The sequence below is a fragment of the Pelophylax lessonae genome (assembly GCF_965119305.1).
Source record: "Pelophylax lessonae genome assembly, chromosome: 9".
Classification (NCBI taxonomy): Eukaryota; Metazoa; Chordata; class Amphibia; order Anura; family Ranidae; genus Pelophylax; species Pelophylax lessonae.
In genome coordinates, this window is record NC_138776.1 from 103,953,993 (window position 1) to 103,974,665 (window position 20,673).

At 44.2% G+C, this 20,673-nt stretch overlaps 1 protein-coding gene across 2 annotated transcripts in view; it reads right to left on the reverse strand.

The window, feature by feature from the left end:
* PLEKHA1 (pleckstrin homology domain containing A1) overlaps positions 1-20,673 on the reverse strand; it is a 152,314-nt gene that overhangs the window by 93,723 nt on the left and 37,918 nt on the right. For both annotated transcript variants that reach the window (XM_082269308.1, XM_082269309.1), the window contains exons 2-4: positions 14,541-14,701; positions 14,218-14,274; positions 14,047-14,092 (exon numbers count right to left, since the gene is read on the reverse strand). In XM_082269308.1, the coding sequence (XP_082125434.1) occupies positions 14,047-14,092; positions 14,218-14,274; positions 14,541-14,681 (244 nt within the window). In that variant the 5' untranslated portion in view covers positions 14,682-14,701. The remainder of the gene's footprint in view (positions 1-14,046; positions 14,093-14,217; positions 14,275-14,540; positions 14,702-20,673) is intronic.

A 20,673-nucleotide genomic window follows, 5' to 3' on the forward strand; every position in this document is an offset into this window, starting at 1 on the left:
TCCCATATTCACCTTGAGACACCCACTTATTGTCCTACTTACCCTATTCATTTTACTGAATGTATACTAAATGCTCAAATAAAGTATTGCATCACTGAATAATTACACGTGTTGAACTACGTGACTACAATCTAACAAAAAGAAAAAAGATAAATTCAGTATCTTGTATACTGTAAATTACTGTAAGGAGGCAGGTATGCAACAATACTGAAAATATATATTCTGTATTTATTGATGTATCATTATATAACAGCCAGCAATTACCAAGCACTCCAAGAATGTGGCGTTTCAAAATTCTTCCCCAAAGTAGCTGTAATCATGGTTTCAGGAATAAAGAAACGGGACGAAAAAGAAACTATAACCCACCCCACAACAAAAAATCCAATTTAGGATTTGGAACGTCATGTGATTTATGTTAATGAAAGAACATATTTTAAAAATAGAAAGAAGGGAAGAGAAAAAAATATATAACCAAGTGTTTAGCTAGGGAGGGGAGTGCCTGAGTTCAGCCCTAGGGACATGGTTATGTGACCAAAAAATGTTTCTTAGGAGTCTGTTTAGCAATTTTGTATATATGTTGCCCTGTTGCCATGGTAGCAAATAGCGTCACCGGAAATCCCTGTAAGTTAGTCACCATGTGTTGCTATTCTGTGAATGCCTTGGATTTCCTTTATATGCATTGATGGACTCCTCTCCGATCTCTAAAAAGGACAGTGGCAGGGAAACATACATGGGGCTAGTGTCTCTGCATATGCTGCTAAAATAAAGATGAATTAGGTGGGAAATGAGGGACACACGGGGACGATTAGGGAAGGGGGGGGTTGGGACACTAATGAGGTTAGTAAAGATTACCTAACTTATACATTTCATTTATATACAATTTTTTTTAAGCAGTTCACTATAAAAGAGAACACTCAATTTGATGAAATGACTGTACACGGCTTCATTTAGCACAAGACTCCCATTAACGTGGAATTCCAGCTTAAACCTACCTAGCCTTAAAAAGGTTTTCTCCCCCCTCATAACACTTATGCTGACCAAACTTGTAAAAAAAGATACATATGCTTACCCACTTTCAGTACAATCCAGTCACATGACCCCTGGGTTCAGTTTTCAACCGGCTGCAGGGGAGAGTAGAGAGCACTCAACAATGGCTGGCAAAGCCTAGGGTGGTGACGTCACCCATAAGCTTCTATGGTCCATCCATTGTCAGCTCTCCCTCCTCTCCTCTGCAGCTGCTGCTGGCTGACACAGGGGACATGAATCATGTGACTAGATTGGAGCGGGCTGAAAATAGGCAAGTATATGCATCTTTTTAACACAGGTAGGTCAGCATTGGTGTTAGTAGGGGGTATTTTTAAGGCTAGTCAGGGTTAAGCTGAAATTTCACTTTGAAAGTTTTGAGCAGAAGTTTGGTGCTGGCAGGCACTAGATACTACAAGTATGCCTTCTCCGTCTCCAAGCTTTGGAGTTTATTCCATACCTTTTTACAGGATAACTTAAATTATTAAAGATGTAAACGGTCAGGACCCATTATATCCCTTCCTTAGGCTTTTTACAATTGTAAAAATGGTTCAGAAACACACATTTATACATAGATTATAGAGAAAGAACAATTGAATACAATCCTAATAAAAATACAACTATTTTTTCTCTAGACACACTTGAAATGGTAATGCTGTAAAAGTTAAAGCTATGCAGATAGGAGATCAGGGCAAGAATGTTATAAAGGTGAAATTAAAAAAATAAATCTATATTTTTAAATCTATGAAGCATTTTCAAAATTCTATCTGCATAACAGACCCTATTTTCTAGTGTCTCTCCCCCTTTATCCTTGATGGTGTCACTATTTAAGGGGTCAAATCTTTGCAGTTTCTTGCTTTTCTCAAATCACGGTTTCTATATCAGGCTCAAAATATCATTGTTCTAATGCTGCAGTTTGGAATCAGTAAGCAGTTTGATATTGTCTACCAAAAAGTCAAAGCTTCAAAGCTATAGAAAATATTTGCCCAGTAAATAAGGGCTTCTTTTGCAAAACGGTAATGTGGAGTGACCATCCAAATTCTTTGGAGATCTTTAGAAGCTTTTTGAACAGTATATTTCTGATGCAATGGCTGCAACACCTGAAGATCAGGCCATTCAAAGCTGGCCATACATGACTCAATGTCCTGCAAAAATGCAAGCTGTGGGTGGCCCCTTCAGCACCACCTGAAAACTCAAAGAAGATGGGTGGAAAACTTTCGGCTGAACCATAACTGAATACAACAGCTCGCGGGGAAGATTCCTCCATCCACAATGGTTAGCATGGATGGGAGAAGTAAGTGATTTCTCTGGTTCGCCCCATGGGGGATCTAACCTTGTGTGGCCTTACCCACCATTTGCCCTTTCACTTTTATGGTTGAATATGTCCTATCTGGACATTATATGTGTGTGGGTGGCTTTAGTTCTACATCAGTGTTCACCAGCATCAACTTTGGCATCTTCCATTACAGCCTTCTGCTACTTTTAATTTCTCAACTTATAAAACTACAAGCTCCACAAAAACAAAATTCTCAGGTTACACTGCTCTCAGAGCCTAAAAATGTTTTTATTCCTTCTGACTCCCTATTCTATAAATCATCTGCCCATCCCTGCTATGTCAAGGAGGCACAATGTCAGAGAGACAAAGTATAGGATTCCTTTTTTTTTTCATTACCAAAATATATATATTTTTTTTACAGCCATCGAGAACGGTTTTCCTTTGTGCTTCGTTTTCAAAGAAAGAAAGCAACGTCTTAAACGTAACATGAGTTAGATAGCAAGGAAGCTGCTCAGGAAGAGAGGAAAATGATGCACATCTATACAGGAAGCTTGGACTTAAAATAGCTGATCTCCGAAGGGTCTGCTGGACAGAAATCAGTATTTAAATAAGCTCCTGAATGTAGCAATAAGGACGTTTATCTATATACAGATCAATGGGCATTTCAGTTCAAGCAAAGAGATGCTTTTTACTGAGTGACACATTTTGTAGGACGCAGCAAATCCTAAATTAGGTCAGTTTTACCATAAAGAGATGGCTCAGATTTTCCGCCTATAAGTCCAACAAAAAGCAATGCCTGTTGAAGCAGAGTCTAATGCACCTGCAGCACCTGATAAAGGGGTACATAGGATGCATCACTGACTATCACATAAAACAAGAAAACGTTTGGCTACTTTAAAGAGAGGGAATGATCCATTTTAAAAAGATAAATTGCTGGGATCTGAAATACACGACGACTGGAATCTGAAATACACACTGGCTCCTACATGTCAGTGTTATGACTGGTTACTGGCTTCCCCCTTTCACCCCAGCCATTAGGAAGTAAGAAAATCTCACCCTGCTGGTTTTACTGTAATGTAGAATGAACACCTGGAGAATATCTCAGTGGTATCAATGCACCATTACAATACCTATACTAGCAGTGAGCAGTGGGGAATTCACAACTAGACAATTAAACACTGGAGTCCTTTACAGAAATAAAAAGCCAGTGAGCAGTTAAATAATTGCGTTCAGGGGTAATCTGTCCCTAATCGCAGGTTACTGCACCATCTGTGCTGTCGGCTGAAAATGGGTCACAGTAGTGCATAACGAAGTGCACTCCTTTGATCCATAGGAGAAAAAGGGCCATAAGAGCTTTGGTCCTACTTCTCCTTCTCCTTTAACAGTACAATTTATTGTGTGTTAAAGTGGTACTAAAGGCAGCAGGTTTTTTACTTTAACCGCTTCCATACAGAGCAGTTAGACCCCCTTCCTCCCCAGACCAATTTTCAGCTTTCAGCACTCTCACACTTTGAATGACAATTGCTCAGTCATGCTACACTGTAACCAAACAAAATTTTTATCATTTTTTTCACACAAATAGAGCTTTCTTTTGGTGGTATTTGATCACAACTGGGGTTTTTTTTTTTGTGATATAAGCAAAAAAAGAGCAAAAATTTTGCAAAAAAAAAAAAATGGATTTTTGTAAGAACTTACCGTAAAATCCTTTTCTCTTAAGCTCATTGACAGACGTAGTCTTCTTGATTCTCAAGAGCTGGGTTATGTTGTCTCCGCAGGAGTAGGACTAGGCAGAAAGACAAAACGTTCTGGCTCCACCTTAGGGGCAGTCCCTGAGGGTATATCCTCCCTCTCTCTGCTACAGGGAATCAGTTCTGTTTAAAGCAGTACAGAGAATTTAACCCAACCCAACTCAATGATAGAGGGGCGGGTACTACGTCTGTCAATGAGCTTAAGAGAAAAGGATTTTACGGTAAGTTCTTACAAAAATCCATTTTTCTCTATCGCTCATTGACAGACGTAGTCTTCTTGATTCTCAAGAGCTGGGACATCCAGAAGCAGTGCCACAAATGAGGGGTGGGATTGACAAAATCAAATCCAATCTAGAAGGCCCAACCGGTGCCAAACTAGAAGTTTTAAAGGCTCATTATAAACAAAGAATGAGACTAAAGAAAAATTTTCCAACGGAAAAAAACCCTCGAGGTAGACCACTGGTCTCCTCAAATTGCGGCCTGCAAAACCTTGCGGCCAAACGAGGCATCAGACGATGCCATTACATCAACTTTATAATGTTTAGAAAAGGTATGCACCGACGACCAGGTAGCCGCCTTGCACACCTGGACCACTGACGCCTGATGGCGAAAGGCCCATGACGCACTAAGTGCCCGAGTGGAGTGCGCCTTAACAGGGAACGGGGGCTCCCGACCCTTAATAGAATAAGCCTGCACTACCGTCTGTCTGATCCATCTGGAAATGGTCGCGGCAGATGCAGGCAACCCCTTTTTGGGTCCATCTGGGATCACAAAAAGTGAATCCGTCTTGCGAAACGAGTCTGTCGTTTTCAAGTATACCCTGATTGCCCGGACCACATCCAAGGAGTGTAAAGCAAACTCCCGAGGATGACTGGGCTTAGGACACAGGGAAGGTAATACAATTTCTTCATTCAGATGAAATTCTGAAACCACTTTTGGTAGGAAGGATGGATTCGGACGAAGAACCACCTTATCTCTATGAACCACCAGATATGGTGAACGACAAGATAATGCGGCCAGTTCTGACACCCTGCGTGCAGAAGTAATAGCCACCAAGAAGGCCACCTTCTGGGACAACGTGGGTAGAGGAATCTCCCTAATATCTTCAAAGGGAGGTTTCTGAAGAACCGACAACACTAAATTAAGATCCCAGGGGGGTAACGGCGCGTGCACTGGCGGAGCCAGATGTCGCACCCCCTGGATGAAATTCCGCACCAAGGAATGAGTAGCCAAAGGCTTCTGAAAGAAGATGGCTAATGCTGAGACCTGACCCTTGATAGTACTCAAGGCCAGTTTCTGCTCAACCCCTTGTTGCAGAAAAGCCAATATTCGACTAATCGAATAAGACCGAGGACGGAACCCCAAAGGTTCACACCATACAATGTAGGACTTCCATGTGCGATGATAAATCTTTCTGGAAGTCGCTTTCCTTGCTTCAACTAGAGTAGGAATAACTGAAGCTGACAAACCTTTGTCCTTCAGCACCTGGGTCTCAATAGCCAGGCCGTTAAAGCCAGCGATCGTAAAGCAGGATGGAAGATCGGTCCCTGAGACAGTAGATCCTCCCTGAGAGGAAGTCTCCATGGGACGTCTGCCACCAGTCTGACCATGTCGGCGTACCAAGCTCGACGAGGCCAGTCCGGAGCTACCAGGATTACTGGGATTCCTTCCTCCTCTATCCTGCGAAGAAGTCTTGGCAGTAACGCGAGAGGAGGGAAGGCATACATTAGCTGGTATTGCCCCCACGGGGCGATCAGTGCGTCTGCGGTTTCTGCTAGAGGATCGCGGGAGCGAGCCACGAATCTCTGAACTTTCCTGTTGAATCGTGATGCCAACAGATCCACATCCGGGGTGCCCCACCGTAGGCACAACTGGTGGAAAACGTCTGGATGGAGGGACCATTCCCCCTGATCCAGGGTCTGACGGCTGAGATAATCTGCCTGCCAATTCTCCACCCCCGGAATGAACACCGCAGAGATTGCTGGAACAAATCGTTCCGCCCAGCGAAGAATGCAAGCCACTTCTTTGGCCGCTCGGACACTCTTGGTGCCCCCCTGGTGATTGACATAAGTCACGGCCGTGGCATTGTCCGACTGGATCCGAACCGGGCTGCCCTGGAGCTGCTCGGTCCAGTGAATCAGACAAAGTCTGATCGCTCTCAGTTCCAATACATTTATCGGTAACCTGGATTCTTCCGGGGACCAAAGTCCCTGGACAGATAACTGACCGAGAATTCCTCCCCATCCGGATAGACTGGCATCCGTGGTCACTATCGTCCAATATATTGGCAGAAATTACTTTCCCTGGCTGAGCATTGGAGACCGAAGCCACCAAACCAGAGACTCTCTGGTCTGTTTGCTCAATCGTATCTGATTGTCCAGGGATTCCGGATTCCGATTCCATCTGAGAAGAATCTCTTGCTGAAGAATTCGGGTATGGGACTGGGCAAATGGGACTGCTTCGAATGAAGCCACCATCAACCCCAGAACCCTCATGCAAGTCCGAAGGAAAGACCAGCTGTTGGACAGTAACAACTGGACTGCTGATTGAATCTTTCGGAGTTTCCCTACCGGAAGGAAAACTCTTGTCCTGACTGTGTCTAGAATTAGACCCAGATATTCGAGCCTCTGGGTGGGAACCAGAAATGACTTTTGCTGGTTCACCAGCCACCCGAATTCCTGTAAAGAAATCATAGTAATTTCTATGTTTTGTAGCAAGGTCTGAGGAGACTCTGCATGAAGCAGAAGATCGTCTAGGTAACCTAGAATCGATATACCTCTTTGGCGCAGAAGTGCCAACATTGGGGCCAACACCTTTGTGAAGACCCGCGGAGCCGTGGCGAGACCGAAAGGTAACGCCACAAACTGATAGTGGTTCTCCTCTACGGAAAAGCGTAGAAAACGCTGATGTCCTGCGAAAATGGGAATGTGAAGATAGGCGTCCTTGATGTCTATGGACGCTAGGACATCCCCTGGATGCAGGAAGGCTGCTACCGTGCGAATGGACTCCATTCTGAATCTTATGTTGACGAAAGAATTGAGTGCTCTTAAGTCCAGAATTGGACGCACTTTGCCCTCTTTCCTGGGTATTGTAAACAGGTTTGAATAAAACCCTTGAAACCGTTCTGTCCAAGGAACGTGGACTACCACTCCTTGTTGTAGTAGATCTATGACTGCTCTCCGCAGATCTTCTAAACGATCTGAGGATAGTCGGATATTGGAAGGGAAGAATCGCGCCGGTGGGAGAGATCGAAACTCGATCTTGTACCCTGACCTTATGACTTCGCAAACCCATTTGTCCGGGATTCTGGAAAGCCATGGATCCGGGAACCGGCGAAGACGTCCCCCCACCCCAGTTATGGGTGGGGGCGCACCTTCAGGCTTTGGATGGTTTATCTTCAGGTCTGGAGGGGGCGGGCTTTTGCTTGCCCGACCAACGACCCCTGACGCCTCCTGCAGGAGCTTTGGAGGACTTAGTTTTTTCACCCGCTGGACGAAAAAACCTCTTGTGAGCAGAAAAAGAAGGCCCTCGTCTTTGACGAGTTCCTCTACCTTTAAAATTTTGCGGTAAAAAGGTGCTTTTTCCACCGGTGAGATCCTTAATGATCTCATCTAAGTTGGCTCCAAATAGACGCTCTCCTGAAAAGGGGATATTAGCCAATGCTTTTTTGGAACCTTGGTCGGCTAACCAACCTTTTAGCCACAGTGTACGCCTGAGAACCACTGCTGAGACTGATGCTCGCGCCATTAATGGAGTGGCGTCTAACGCCGCATCACATACAAACTGTAACCCCTGTATCATTTGTTCCAACAAATCTGATACCGCCTGAGGGACTTCTTCTAAGTCCCGGCGTAACCACTTGGTCCATTCAGTTACAGACTGCGAAACCAGACCAATAGCAATTATTGGTCTGAAAGCTGATCCAATCAAGGAAAACATGGTGCGAGACATAGCTTCTATCTTGCGATCCACTGGATCTTTAAAAGACGGAGCGTCTTCTAAAGGAATAACCGTGGCTTTATTCAATCTAGCAATAGGTGAATCCACCACAGGTGGTTCTGTCCATTTCTTAATAAGGGTTTCCTCAAACGGATAACGCCTGTCAATGCGTTTAGAAATATTAAAAGTGCGTTTTGGCAGACGCCATTCTTCTTCGATTGGATTGCCAAAACATTTGGGCAATGGAAAAACCTTCGCCACTTTGATGCGTTTTTTAGTCCCAAAAGGGATCTCAGTTTCAGCTATTTCTGATGGAATACCCTGTAACCTTAAGGTCTCTTGAACAGATACAATGAGTGCGTTTACCAACGCTTCCTCTCGGGCTATGGCGGATGCCGAAACATCCTCCTCACTGTCTGAAGAGACAGGACCCGAGACACCAATACCAGATGAAGTACCTGCAACTGCAGAAATAGGCTCAGAGTCTGAATCCGAGGTTTCAGATAATAAGGGGTTAGGCGGGGGTCGCTTTCTTGCGCCCTGTCCCTGACAAGCCACTTCCACCCGGGACACAAAAGTTTCCATAATAGCTGACAAAGATTCAATTGTCAATGGGGTGCTGGAGGATCCCGCAGACCCCTCGAGGGGATCCGGAGGAGATACATGAGTGGCAGGGTCCATGTTAATACAGGACACCTTTGCCAGCAAAACAAAAAAAACTTTTTCCTTTTTTTTTTTTTTTTTTTTTTTTTGTGTGTCTCCCCCTAGCGCAATAGCGCCCCTCAGAGTACCTGCTTCTCAATCCCAGAGAGAGAGAGAGGGACCCCCAAGGCTCACCAACCGATGCAGTGCAGTTTCCAACAAACTGCAGTCAGCGTCTGTCTTACACAGACTGGAAGGAGCTGTTTGCTTTTTCCCGGGCAGAAGGCGTGGCTCCGCCCCCTGTGTACGCCTTCCAGCGTTCCCAGCCCTCCACGAGGTAGCTGGGCTCACAAAACATGGCCGCCCCCATAGAAGAGACATAAGACTCCAAAAACATGGCGGCCGGCGTGACCTGAGGACATACATGCATTCGGTCTACGGCAAAATGGCGGCGGACCGCCGATATCGTCTTCCCAGCACATCCACCTGCACTCTGCTAAGAGGTGACATATGGATCTACAGAGATACACTGCACATAAGGTAGGATTATACCTCCTATGTCTGCTGTAATGTTACAGTCTGCTGGGTAGAGTGTTAGCTCTTGAACCAAGTCCACTTCCCACAAACACATGCTGTATTACAAGGGGGACTTGTAAGTATCAGATATATACTGACCATATATGGAGGGGCCCATAATATATACTGCCTCATAATGAGGAAAAAAGGGAACGTTTACTCACCATACCGAACCGACAGGCACCCTCTCTTCACAATACCCTCTCCACCGGGGTGGGGGTTTGTGGACGCCTCGACTCTCTGGTACCTGGCATCCAAGCGAGACTTTTAACTCGCAAAGTCAGTCCCTTCACTGGGACTCCGTCGCGGCCGACCCAGCGCGGAGCTCTGGTCTGCACGCGCTCGTAGGCAGAAACCGGGGTGACCACTGGATCTCAACATCCAGCCCGTCGCCCGGCCCCGCATACTTACTTGAATATGTCGCGGCCGACCAAGCGCAATGCCATGGTCTGCGCGCGCTCGTAGGCCGGCTGGGGTGACCACAAGTGTCGCCCAGTCCGGCATTTTTGCTTGAAGATCTCACAGGAAAAAAACACTGGAGAAAACTACCTAAAAAATGTCTTTTTCTTAAAGAAAAAAAGTCTTGCCAGGACCAAAAGATCCCAGCAAGGAACTTAGGTCCTTACTCCTGACTAGACAGAAAAAAACTGATTCCCTGTAGCAGAGAGAGGGAGGATATACCCTCAGGGACTGCCCCTAAGGTGGAGCCAGAACGTTTTGTCTTTCTGCCTAGTCCTACTCCTGCGGAGACAACATAACCCAGCTCTTGAGAATCAAGAAGACTACGTCTGTCAATGAGCGATAGAGAAACACTTTTTTTTAGTTTCTATTATAAAATTTTGCAAAAAATTAATTTTTCTTCATACATTTGGGCTAAAATTTATACTGCTACATATCTCTGGTAAAATTAACCCAAACTAGTGTATATTATTTAGTCTGTGTGAAAGTTATTGAGTCTAGAAGCTATGGTACCAATTACTGAAAATTGATCACACCAGATGTACTGATGGCCTATCTCCTTTCTTGAGGCCCTGAAATGTCAGGACAGTACAAATACCCCCCAAATGACCCCTTTTTGTAAAGTAGACAGTCCAAGGTATTTAGTAAGAGGCATGGTGAGTTTTTTGAAGTTATAATTTTTTCCCACAATTCTTGGGAAAATGAAGAAAAATTTTTTTTTTCTTTTTTTTCCCAAAACGTTGTCAATTTATAAGCTATTTCTAACACATAGCATGTACACAGCAAAAATGACACCCCAAAATTCATTCTGCTACTCCTTCTGAGTATGGTGATACCACATGTGTGAGACTTTTACACAGCCTGGCCACAAAAAGAGACTCCACGTCCAAGTAGCACCATAAGGCGTTTTAGGAGCATAAATACACATAAAACTTTCTTACTTCCTATCACACTTTTCAAGGCCCTAGAGCACCAATACAATGGAAAAGTCCACAAAATTACCCCATTTTGGAAAGCAAACACTCCAACATATATTCTATGAGGCATTATGGGTCCTTTGAACATGTCATTTTTTTCCACAAGTTTTTGGAAAATGTGGGAAAAAAATAAAAACTTTTTTTTTTTTTTACACAAAGTTGTCAATTTATAGGATATTCCTAACACATAGCATGTACATAGCAAAAATGACACCCCAAAATACATTCTGCCACTCCTGAGTATGGCAATACCACATGTGTGAGACTTTTTCACAGCCTAGCCATAAAGAGGGGCCCAACATCCAAGGAGCACCATCATGCATCCTAGCCACTTGCCTAGGCCTATTTTTGACATTTGGTGTTTACAAGCTAAAATCAGTTGTTTTTGCTTAGAACCCCAAAACATTATATATTTTTTTTAGCAGAGACCCCAGAGAATAAAATGGAGATTATTGCAATATTTTTTATCACACCGTATTTGCGCAGCGGTCTTCCAAACGCAATTTTTGGGAAAAATTCACTTTTTTGAATTAAAAAATAAGAAACCAGTAAAGTTAGACCAATTGTTTTCCATAATGTGAAAGATAATGTTACGCCGAGTAAATAGATACCCAACATGTCATGCTTCAAAATTGCGCACGCTCACAGAATGGTGACAAACTTTGGTACTTAAAAATCCCCATAGGCGACACTTTAAAAATTTCTACAGGTTGCTATCTTAGAGTTACAGGTCTAGGGCTCAAATTATTGCTCTTGCTCTAACGATCGCGACGATACCTCACATGTGTAGTTTGAACACTGTTTACATATGTGGGCGGGGTTTCCGTATGCGTTCGCTTCTGCGCGCGAGCTCGCGGGGACAGGGCGCTTTAAATTTTTTTTTTTTACTATTTATTTTATTTATTATTTTTTATTTTTACACTGTTTTTTAAAAAAAAAAAAATTGATCATTTTTATTTCTATTACAAGAAATGTAAACATTACTTGTAATAGAAAAAGGCACGACAGGACCTCTTTTTTGTGAGATCTGGGGTCAAAAAGTCCTCAGATCTCACAAGTACACTAAAAGATAGAAAAAAAAAATAAAAAAAAATTAGATAAAATGAAAAAAAAAAAAAAAAGGGACCTTTAAACTGGTTGCTAGGCAACGACGTTTGCCGTAGCTCCGGTCCTCCAAGACCATAGAGTCGAGTGAGGGCAAGCTTGCCCTCACTCGACATCCTGTATGTGAGGATCCGGGACCGGATCGTTTTCCCCGCTGCCGGCGGGTCCGGTAAGCGGGGAAAAGGACCAGAATGCGGCGGGAGGGGGGGGGGCACCTCTTCCGCCACCCCGGAAGGGTGATCCCGCGGCGAATCCGCCGCTGGGACCACCCTTATCGGAAAGCCAACCGTCCACCGTTTAAAAAAATACCAGGGTTATGGCAGCTATCTGCTGCCATAACACCGGTATTTAGGTTTAAACGGAGGACGTATATAAACCTTTTTGGACTTAGACATGGTGGCTGTATGAAGGGTGACAGGTACTCGGGTACTTTGCTGGGCAGGTGACAGGTACTCTGGTACTGATGAGCAAGTGGCAGGTACTCGAGTACTCCGATAGGCAGGTGACAGGTACTGATGAGTAGTACTGATACTGATAGGTGATACTGATACTGTACTGATGGGTACGGATGATCAGTACTGATACTGATAGGTGATAGGTACTGATGGGTACTGATGAGTACTGATGAGTAGTGATGGGTACTGATGAGCAGGTGGCAAGTACTCGGGTACTTCAGGTGTCAGGTATTCTGATAAGCAGGTACTCGGGTACTCTGATGTGTAGGTGGCAGGTACTCGGGTACTCTGATGGGTAGGTGACAGGTACTCGGTTACTCCGGTGACGGGTACTCGGGTACTCCGGTGACGGGTACTCAAAGTACCAGAGTACCTGTCATCAGAGTACCCGAGTACCTGTCATCAGAGTACCCGAGTACCCGTCATCAGAGTACCCGAGTACCCGTCATCAGAGTACCCGAGTACCTATCATCAGAGTACCCGAGTACCTGTCATCAGAGTACCCGAGTACCCATCATCAGAGTACCCATCATCAGAGTACCTGTCACCAGCCCATCAGAGTACCTGTCATCAGAGTACCTGATGGGCTGGTGACAGGTACTCGGGTACTTTGATGGGCTAGTGACAGGTGCTTTTTATTGGGGGGGGGGGGGGCAATCAGTGTGGTTGGGGTGCACTGTACTTGGTAACTAGCTGTTACCACAATCTCCTCCTCACACAGGATCAGTGTGTGAGGAGGAGAACACGGTGACAGCTAGTTCTCTGATGACATTTGTGACCGGCTGTGATTGGACACAGCCAGTCAAGTGGTAAAGAGCCAATTTCATTGGCTCTTTACCTAGATCGGGGATGGGCTCTGTCCAAGGGACTAGCCTTGTCCCCGATCGGCGCGCATTAAGGAAGGAACGAGCGGCTCGCGCTGGAGCCGCTCATGTGATCGGCTGTGATTGACACAGCCGATCACGTGGTAAACAGCCAATTTCATTGGCTGTTTACCTTGATCGGGGTTGGGCTCAGTCCGAGGGACGAGCCTCACCCCCGATCGCCACGCTGTGCGCCCCCGGGGGCGCGCAGTAGCGGGGAGGTCCGGGCGCCGTCATATGACATCCGCCCGGATCGAGAAAGGATTTGTGCCGACGTCATTTGACATGGTGCGGTAAGGAAGGGGTTAATGCAGTCCAACCTTCATCCAGCGATGTGCATGAGAGCAGCGGCTCTCCTGGGCCTCTCTCCCATTCCATTCACACACACAGTTTGGCTCCGCCCCCTCTCTCCCCTTATTGGCTCACTGGCTGTGATTGAGAGCAGGAGTCAATGGCTTCCACTGCTGTGTGAATGAACAATGTCCATTCACAGGAGCACAGATTGGGAGCAAGGCTACTCAAGTGCCCCAACAGCAAGAGGCTTGAAATTGGGGGCACTTGGCAGGGGGAAGGGCCAGTACCACCTTTGGGGGACCCAAAGAGAAGAGGATCGGGGCTGCTTTGCGCAGATACGTTGCACAGAGCAGGTAAGTATAACAAGTTTTTTTGTTTTAAAATAACAAACACTTTATAATTAAACATAAACAGGTACTGGTAATTTGTTCAAAGCAACAACAAATATAGGGAATCCTATTTTTTCTCTATTAGAAAAACATAAGCTGAAATTCAGTTTGTGGCCATATTTTCACTTTCTTTCCTCTAGTTTTTAAACATCTGTGTTATGTCATATGGGAAAAAAAATCCACGGTAAATTTACAGTCCAATTAATGTATCTGTGCGAGAATGGAAATTGATGCTTTACTGGAGATCACATGAAGCAATACTGGAAAAGCACACAACTAAAGTCATCAATCACATACTCACCAAAACAAAATTCAGCTTTTGGTCTGAGCTTGGTGGCATCGCTCACCTGTCAAGCAAGAGCATGAAATGAGACCAACAAATATGAACAAGTGAGTCCTACGGCACAAATGGAAAGCAATAGGTCAAGGAATTTTTTTGATATAGCTCTAAAAAAAATGGTAAAAAGCTTACCTTTGAAATATATGTGAGTTTAAGACACCCTACAGAAGGGGAGCCTGCAGGAAGGTTCTGCAAAAACAGAAAACATTCAGAAATAAGAAAAAAAAAAAAAAAACACTAGAGACAGGAAAACAGCTACAATATAGAAACCACAACTGATTATACATAAAACTAGCAAAAGGATATTGACACCAACTAATTCACCTGATTATACGCTAACCACAAAAGATAAGAGGGCAGTAGCATACCAGACAGGCTGACTTGATCTATATACATTTCCCAGCATTCCATGCTGCGTATTATTGCTGCGTATACATTGTCTGTGTCAGGCTCACCTGTGGATTGTCCATGTACCAAAGCAGGCTATTCTGGCTGGTGTCCAGGATAAAATATCTCCGCAGAAACTTGCCACTGTTTTCATGCTCCTCGATGTCCAGGAAGCCACAAATGCGATTCTGACGATCCACATAAGGCATGTCTGGACTGGAACATTACCCTGTGTGAAAGGAGTCACAGCTCTCATCAACAGTGTGGGGGAACATTATTACAGAAAAAAAGAACATGGCTAAAATATTAAATCGCCTCTTCGTCAGACCATGAACTAAACGAAGGTTGCGGCTTAGGGTAAGACATTCATCAAGAGTGCACCTGTGCCCAAACTTTGCACATTAAACTGATTACCATTTTCCTAACAAGCAGTAAACAGCTTTAAAATAAGCCATCCCTGAGCACTCTAGCTGCTTTTAATGTGAAGTTATTCATTCTCCAAGATCCTCAAGAATCACAAAAAAAAAACTCTTGAGTTGGGTTTCAAACTTAGAAACACCTGCTGTGAGTTTCCATTATTTATATTCTGTTCTCCTAGAAAAAAGCCTGTGTTGTGAACTAATATCTTCACAATTCCTATAGATACAGAGGTTGAATGAGGGCTTGCTTTAGAAGTGCTTTTATTGTTTGTTCAGAATATGTTGATAATGCAGGACTCCTTTACATCAGCATACTGTATACGTTAAAGTGTGCTTGTTGGTGTACAATGTGGAAGAGCAGTGATATGTTCCCACAACGCATGTGTACTTTTTTTTTTTTTTTAAATCGTATTGAAGTGTCACAAATCGCACTGCAGCGTGCAAGGCAAGGGGACATAAAGAGAAATAGCTTCCTGTGTGCGGATGTAAACAGATGTAAATGGAGGATCATCCGTTTTTTTCCATAGGGATTCATTGATGTCCGTTTTTCATCCGTCAACAGATGGCTGAAAAACAGACAAACGAACGCCCGTGTGGAAGGGCCCTTAGGTCCCTTTCACATAGGCTTTCCGATCAGGCCCGCCTGTCAGTTTTTCAGGCGGACCGGATGGGATGCTCCATGCACTCCATAGGAGCAGCGGATGTCAGCTGTGACATGTCCACTGACACCCGCTACTATCCGATCCGGTCTGTGAAATTCAGACGGATGGTAACCCTATTTTCCATCCGTCTGGGAGGATCGGATGAAAACAGACAAGTGGTCCGTTTTCATCCAATCACCCATAGGGGACGGCGTGGGGCTCTGACAGGTCCGTCTCAGCACAGTGAGCGGAGACGGACCTGTCATCCACTTGCTCAGCGGGAATCAGCGGATCAATTCCCGCTGAGCCAAATTGGGTCCGCTGGGTGGAAAGCCTGTGTATAAGGATCCATAAGGTTTTTTATGCATGAAGGTAAAAACCCTTCAGTATGCAGATTCCCCCTCAGTGCCCCCCCTCCCCCAACACATACCTGAGCCCAATCTCAACCCAACAATGTGCACAAGAGCAAAAGGCTTTCCTGTCTCTCTCCCTCCTCATTGGCTGGGATGCTGTAGCAGGAGCTAATGGTCGAGATGTAGTAGCCAATGGCTCCCGCTGCTGTCAATCTCAGCCAGTGAGAAGTGAGCGGAGGACGGGCTGAACTGCACTCTCCATGGCATAAGTTACAGGAAGCTGGCTCGGGAGCAGTAGGGAGGAGCCCAGAGCACCAGCGGGGGACCTGAGAACAGGAGGATCAGGGCTATGACGACATGTTTGTTTTTGTTTTGTTTTTTTAATTTTGCTTTACAAACACTTTAAAATGCATTTTTACACAGTACAACAGTGAATTATTTTGTGACACTTCAAAACTGTTAAATGAAAAACGTGTAATGCGTTTTAATACTGCTTAATTTCACCCCTACACAATGTTTACCAGCAAACATGTGTTTTAGCATTTAGGCTGGAGTAAATGAACCCTAAATGTTACGAATAAATCATTGATTATGGGCCACTATTCATTTTAAAGTGGACCTTTATTTAAGATCTAATGTATGGCTAACCGGGTTTCATTAACGCAAAATAATATGACAAACATATCAGTAAAATGAATGCATTCAGTGAATAAAAAAAAAATATATTTATTATTTACCTTATTATTTATTTATTAAAAAAAAAAAGGGTGATAGATGGGGATAGGTGCATTGCCCATGGGTTTTGCCCATCATTCTAGCCATGGTGTCTCATTTTTCTGTCTGCAGCAAGTGCATTCTCAATTCTCCTGCTGTCAAAGCCATAATATTATATGAATAAAATAGAGGTAGCATCAAGAGCAGCAAATCAACTTTTACACTTTATTTTCAATCCTGGATTGGCTAAAAAAATAACTAGACATGACCTCTCATAGAGCTGCTTTGTTGTAGATCATGTGGACCTGTAGCTGCTATAAGATACGGTGTGCAACATTGCTGCTATTAGATGCAAACTGGGAGAAATAAGAGCTGCAGCTACTATAGGACTATAGAATATAATAAAGCCACTATAAAAAGGTACAGTATATAAGCTGCTACATGATGTGGAAAGCAAGGAAGTCATTACTGAGCTGCCACACTTAATTATTCTAGCAACCAGGAGATGCTCCAGAACAAGTATTCTTATTGTACCACTTCCCGAAAATACAAGTTTACTTCTTTTTTCCACTTTAAGAGGAAGCTTAAACACTATGTATTTTATTCAGAAGGAACAATCCATGCCTTAGAGAAGTTGCAGGAAATGTGGCTACTAAATACACACACAGGGTTAGGGAGCAGCTCCTCATTATAACGGGCATTTGGACCTCTCTGAGCAAAGGGCCACCCTAGGACAACAGGACAAGGAGCTACCATCAATATACTCCTTTCTACTGCTGAATGCTATTAGTGCAGCAAACATTAGCCTAATTGTTCTGCATTACGGAAACAATTGCAGGACGCGCAAGGCTCACCCCCCTTCATCCTGGGGCTTTCCTCCAGCACAGTGCTATGTGTAATTACCCCTCAGAGACGGGGACTAAAGACCGGCAGCCCTTGTGGACAAACTCTGGGCGCAGCTAGGAATGGGATGGAGGGATATGGAAAACAGGCACATACTCATTTCCCCTCATTCTGCTGCGGTTCCACTGGGAACAAAGATGGTTTTCTGAAAACTGCGCCTATGAATATTCATAACACTATTAAGGATTTCAGCTGAGATGCACACATAAAAAGATCAAAACTAAAACTTTTTTTTTTTTTTTTTTGGGTACAGTACAGAGGAATGAGAAACAACGACCCATTTCAGTGGAAACAAAGCTGAAAGAATGAATGTTGGTTCATTTAAAGCTGAACTCCAGGACTGACCCCTATTGCATACTTAAAGGAGAAGTAGGGCCAAGTTCTTTTGGCCTTACTTCTCCAGTATGTAGGTCACAGAAGTGCACCTCCTCTTCTGCACTCCTGTGACCTGTTTTCAGCTGACAGCAGGCTAAAAAGTCTGCTGTCAGCTGATGCCACTCAGTCCAGATTCTGGAGAGATCCTGACTAATGTCAAGATCCACCCAGATGCCTGGACCAGCACCTTCCGCCCCCTCCACAGCCCAGCGCTCCAGTAAGTGCTGGAGGGCAGAGCAAAGAGTCGATGACTGACAGTCACGTGCTCTCTGCTCACGGAGGACCAAGAACCGATTGATCAGACTTTGATGGTGGAGGGGGACCGATGCGGCCTTCAGCTAGGCGATTATAATGGTTTGTTTTTTTTGGGGCTGCTGGGGAAGCTGAAAATCATTTTAGTTTCGGCGTAATCACAGTGATCATTGCGATTTTTTGGGTTCTGTGCGAGCGGCCTTCCCTCTGTACACTGATCACAGGGGGTTGCTCGCTTTGCACTTCCGCCATTCTTCAAAAGCTTTGTATTTTTTTTTTCAGTGAACACAAGGTGTTCTCTGTATGGACAGGTTAGAGCAGGGATCCTCAAACTACGGCCCTCCAGCTGTTGCGGAACTACACATCCCATGAGACATTGTAAAACTCTGACATTCATAGACATGACTATGCATGATGGGAATTGTAGTTCCTGAACAACTGGAGGGCCATAGTTTGAGGACCCCTGGGTTAGAAAGTAGGGGTGGTGATATCACAAATTCTACTTTGTCTACCTGGAGAACTTCAACTTGAATGAAAAAAAAAATACACAGAATTACAGTGCATTGCGAAAGTATTCGGCCCCCTTGAACTTTTGCCACATTTCAGGCTTCAAATATAAAGATATAAAACTAATTTTTTGTGAAGAATCAAAAACAAGTGGGACACAATCATAAAGTGGAATGAAATTTATTGGATATTTCAAACTTTGTTAACAAATAAAAAACTGAAAAATTGGGCGTGCAAAATTATTCAGCCCCTTTACTTTCAGTGCAGCAAACTCTCTCCAGAAGTTCAGTGAGGATCTCGGAGGCTACATTCACACCTGAGCGTAGCGTTTTCGCGCGGTTTTTACCGCGATTTTTACCGGCGTTTTTTGTGCAGGCGTTTTTAGATTGAATAGAGACCAATGGAAAGTGCCTGTAATCTGCCCAAAAAGAAGCTCATGTACTTTTTTGAGCGTTGGGCGTTTTGCTCACAGCGTCAAAACGCTCAGATGTGAACAGGGGCCATTGAAATGAATAGGATTTGTCTTGTTGGGCGTTTTGAGAGCTGATCCTAGAGCAGAAAAACTCCCAAAAAACGCCCCAAAACGCCTACATGTGAACGGAGCCTGAATGATCCAATGTTGACCTAAATTACTAATTATGATAAATAGAATCCACCTGTGTGTAATCAAGTCTCCGTATAAATGCACCTGCACTGTGATAGTCTCAGAGGTCCGTATAAAGCGCAGAGAGCATCATGAAGAACAAGGAACACACCAGGCAGGTCCGAGATACTGTTGTGGAGAAGTTTAAAGCCGGATTTGGATACAAAAAGATTTCCCAAGCTTTAAACATCCCAAGGAGCACTGTGCAAGCGATGATATTGAAATGGAAGGAGTATCAGACCACTGCAAATCTACCAAGACCTGGCCGTCCCTCTAAACTTTCTGCTCATACAAGGAGAAGACTGATCAGAGATGCAGCCAAGAGGCCCATGATCACTCTGCATGAACTGCAGAGATCTACAGCTGAGGTGGGAGACTCTATCCATAGGACAACAATCAGTCGTATACTGCACAAATCTGGCCTTTATGGAAGAGTGGCAAGAAGAAAGCCGTTTCTTAAAGATATCCATAAAAAGTGTCGTTTAAAGTTTGCCACAAGCCACCTGGGAGACACACCAAACATGTGGAAGAAGGTGCTCTGGTCAGATGAAACCAAAATCAAACTTTTTGGCAACAACGCAAAACGTTATGTTTGGCGTAAAAGCAACACAGCTCATCACCCTGAACACACCATCCCCACTGTCAAACATGGTGGTGGCAGCATCATGGTTTGGGCCTGCTTTTCTTCAGCGGGGACAGGGAAGATGGTTAAAATTGATGGGAAGATGGATGGAGCCAAATACAGGACCATTCTGGAAGAAAACCTGATGGAGTCTGCAAAAGACCTGAGACTGGGACGGAGATTTGTCTTCCAACAAGACAATGATCCAAAACATAAAGCAAAATCTACAATGGAATGGTTCACAAATAAACATATCCAGGTGTTAGAATGGCCAAGTCAAAGTCCAGACCTGAATCCAATCGAGAATCTGTGGAAAGAACTGAAAAGTGCTGTTCACAAACTCTCTCCATCCAACCTCACTGAGCTCGAGCTGTTTTGCAAGGAGGAATGGGCAAAAATTTCAGTCTCTCGATGTGCAAAACTGAGAAATACCCCAAGCGACTTACAGCTGTAATCGCAGCAAAAGGTGGCACTACAAAGTATTAACTTAAGGGGGCTGAATAATTTTGCACGCCCAATTTTCCAGTTTTTTATTTGTTAAAAAAATTTGAAATATCCAATAAATTTTGTTCCACTTCATGATTGTGTCCCACTTGTTGATTCTTCACAAAAAATGACAGTTTTATATCTTTATGTTTGAAGCCTGAAATGTGGCAAAAGGTTGAAAAGTTCAAGGGGGCTGAATACTTTCGCAATGCACTGTATATGAATGGTGACAGTACCGAGCGAGCAATCCCTGTGGTCAGAGTGCCATTAGGAAGTCGCTCACACA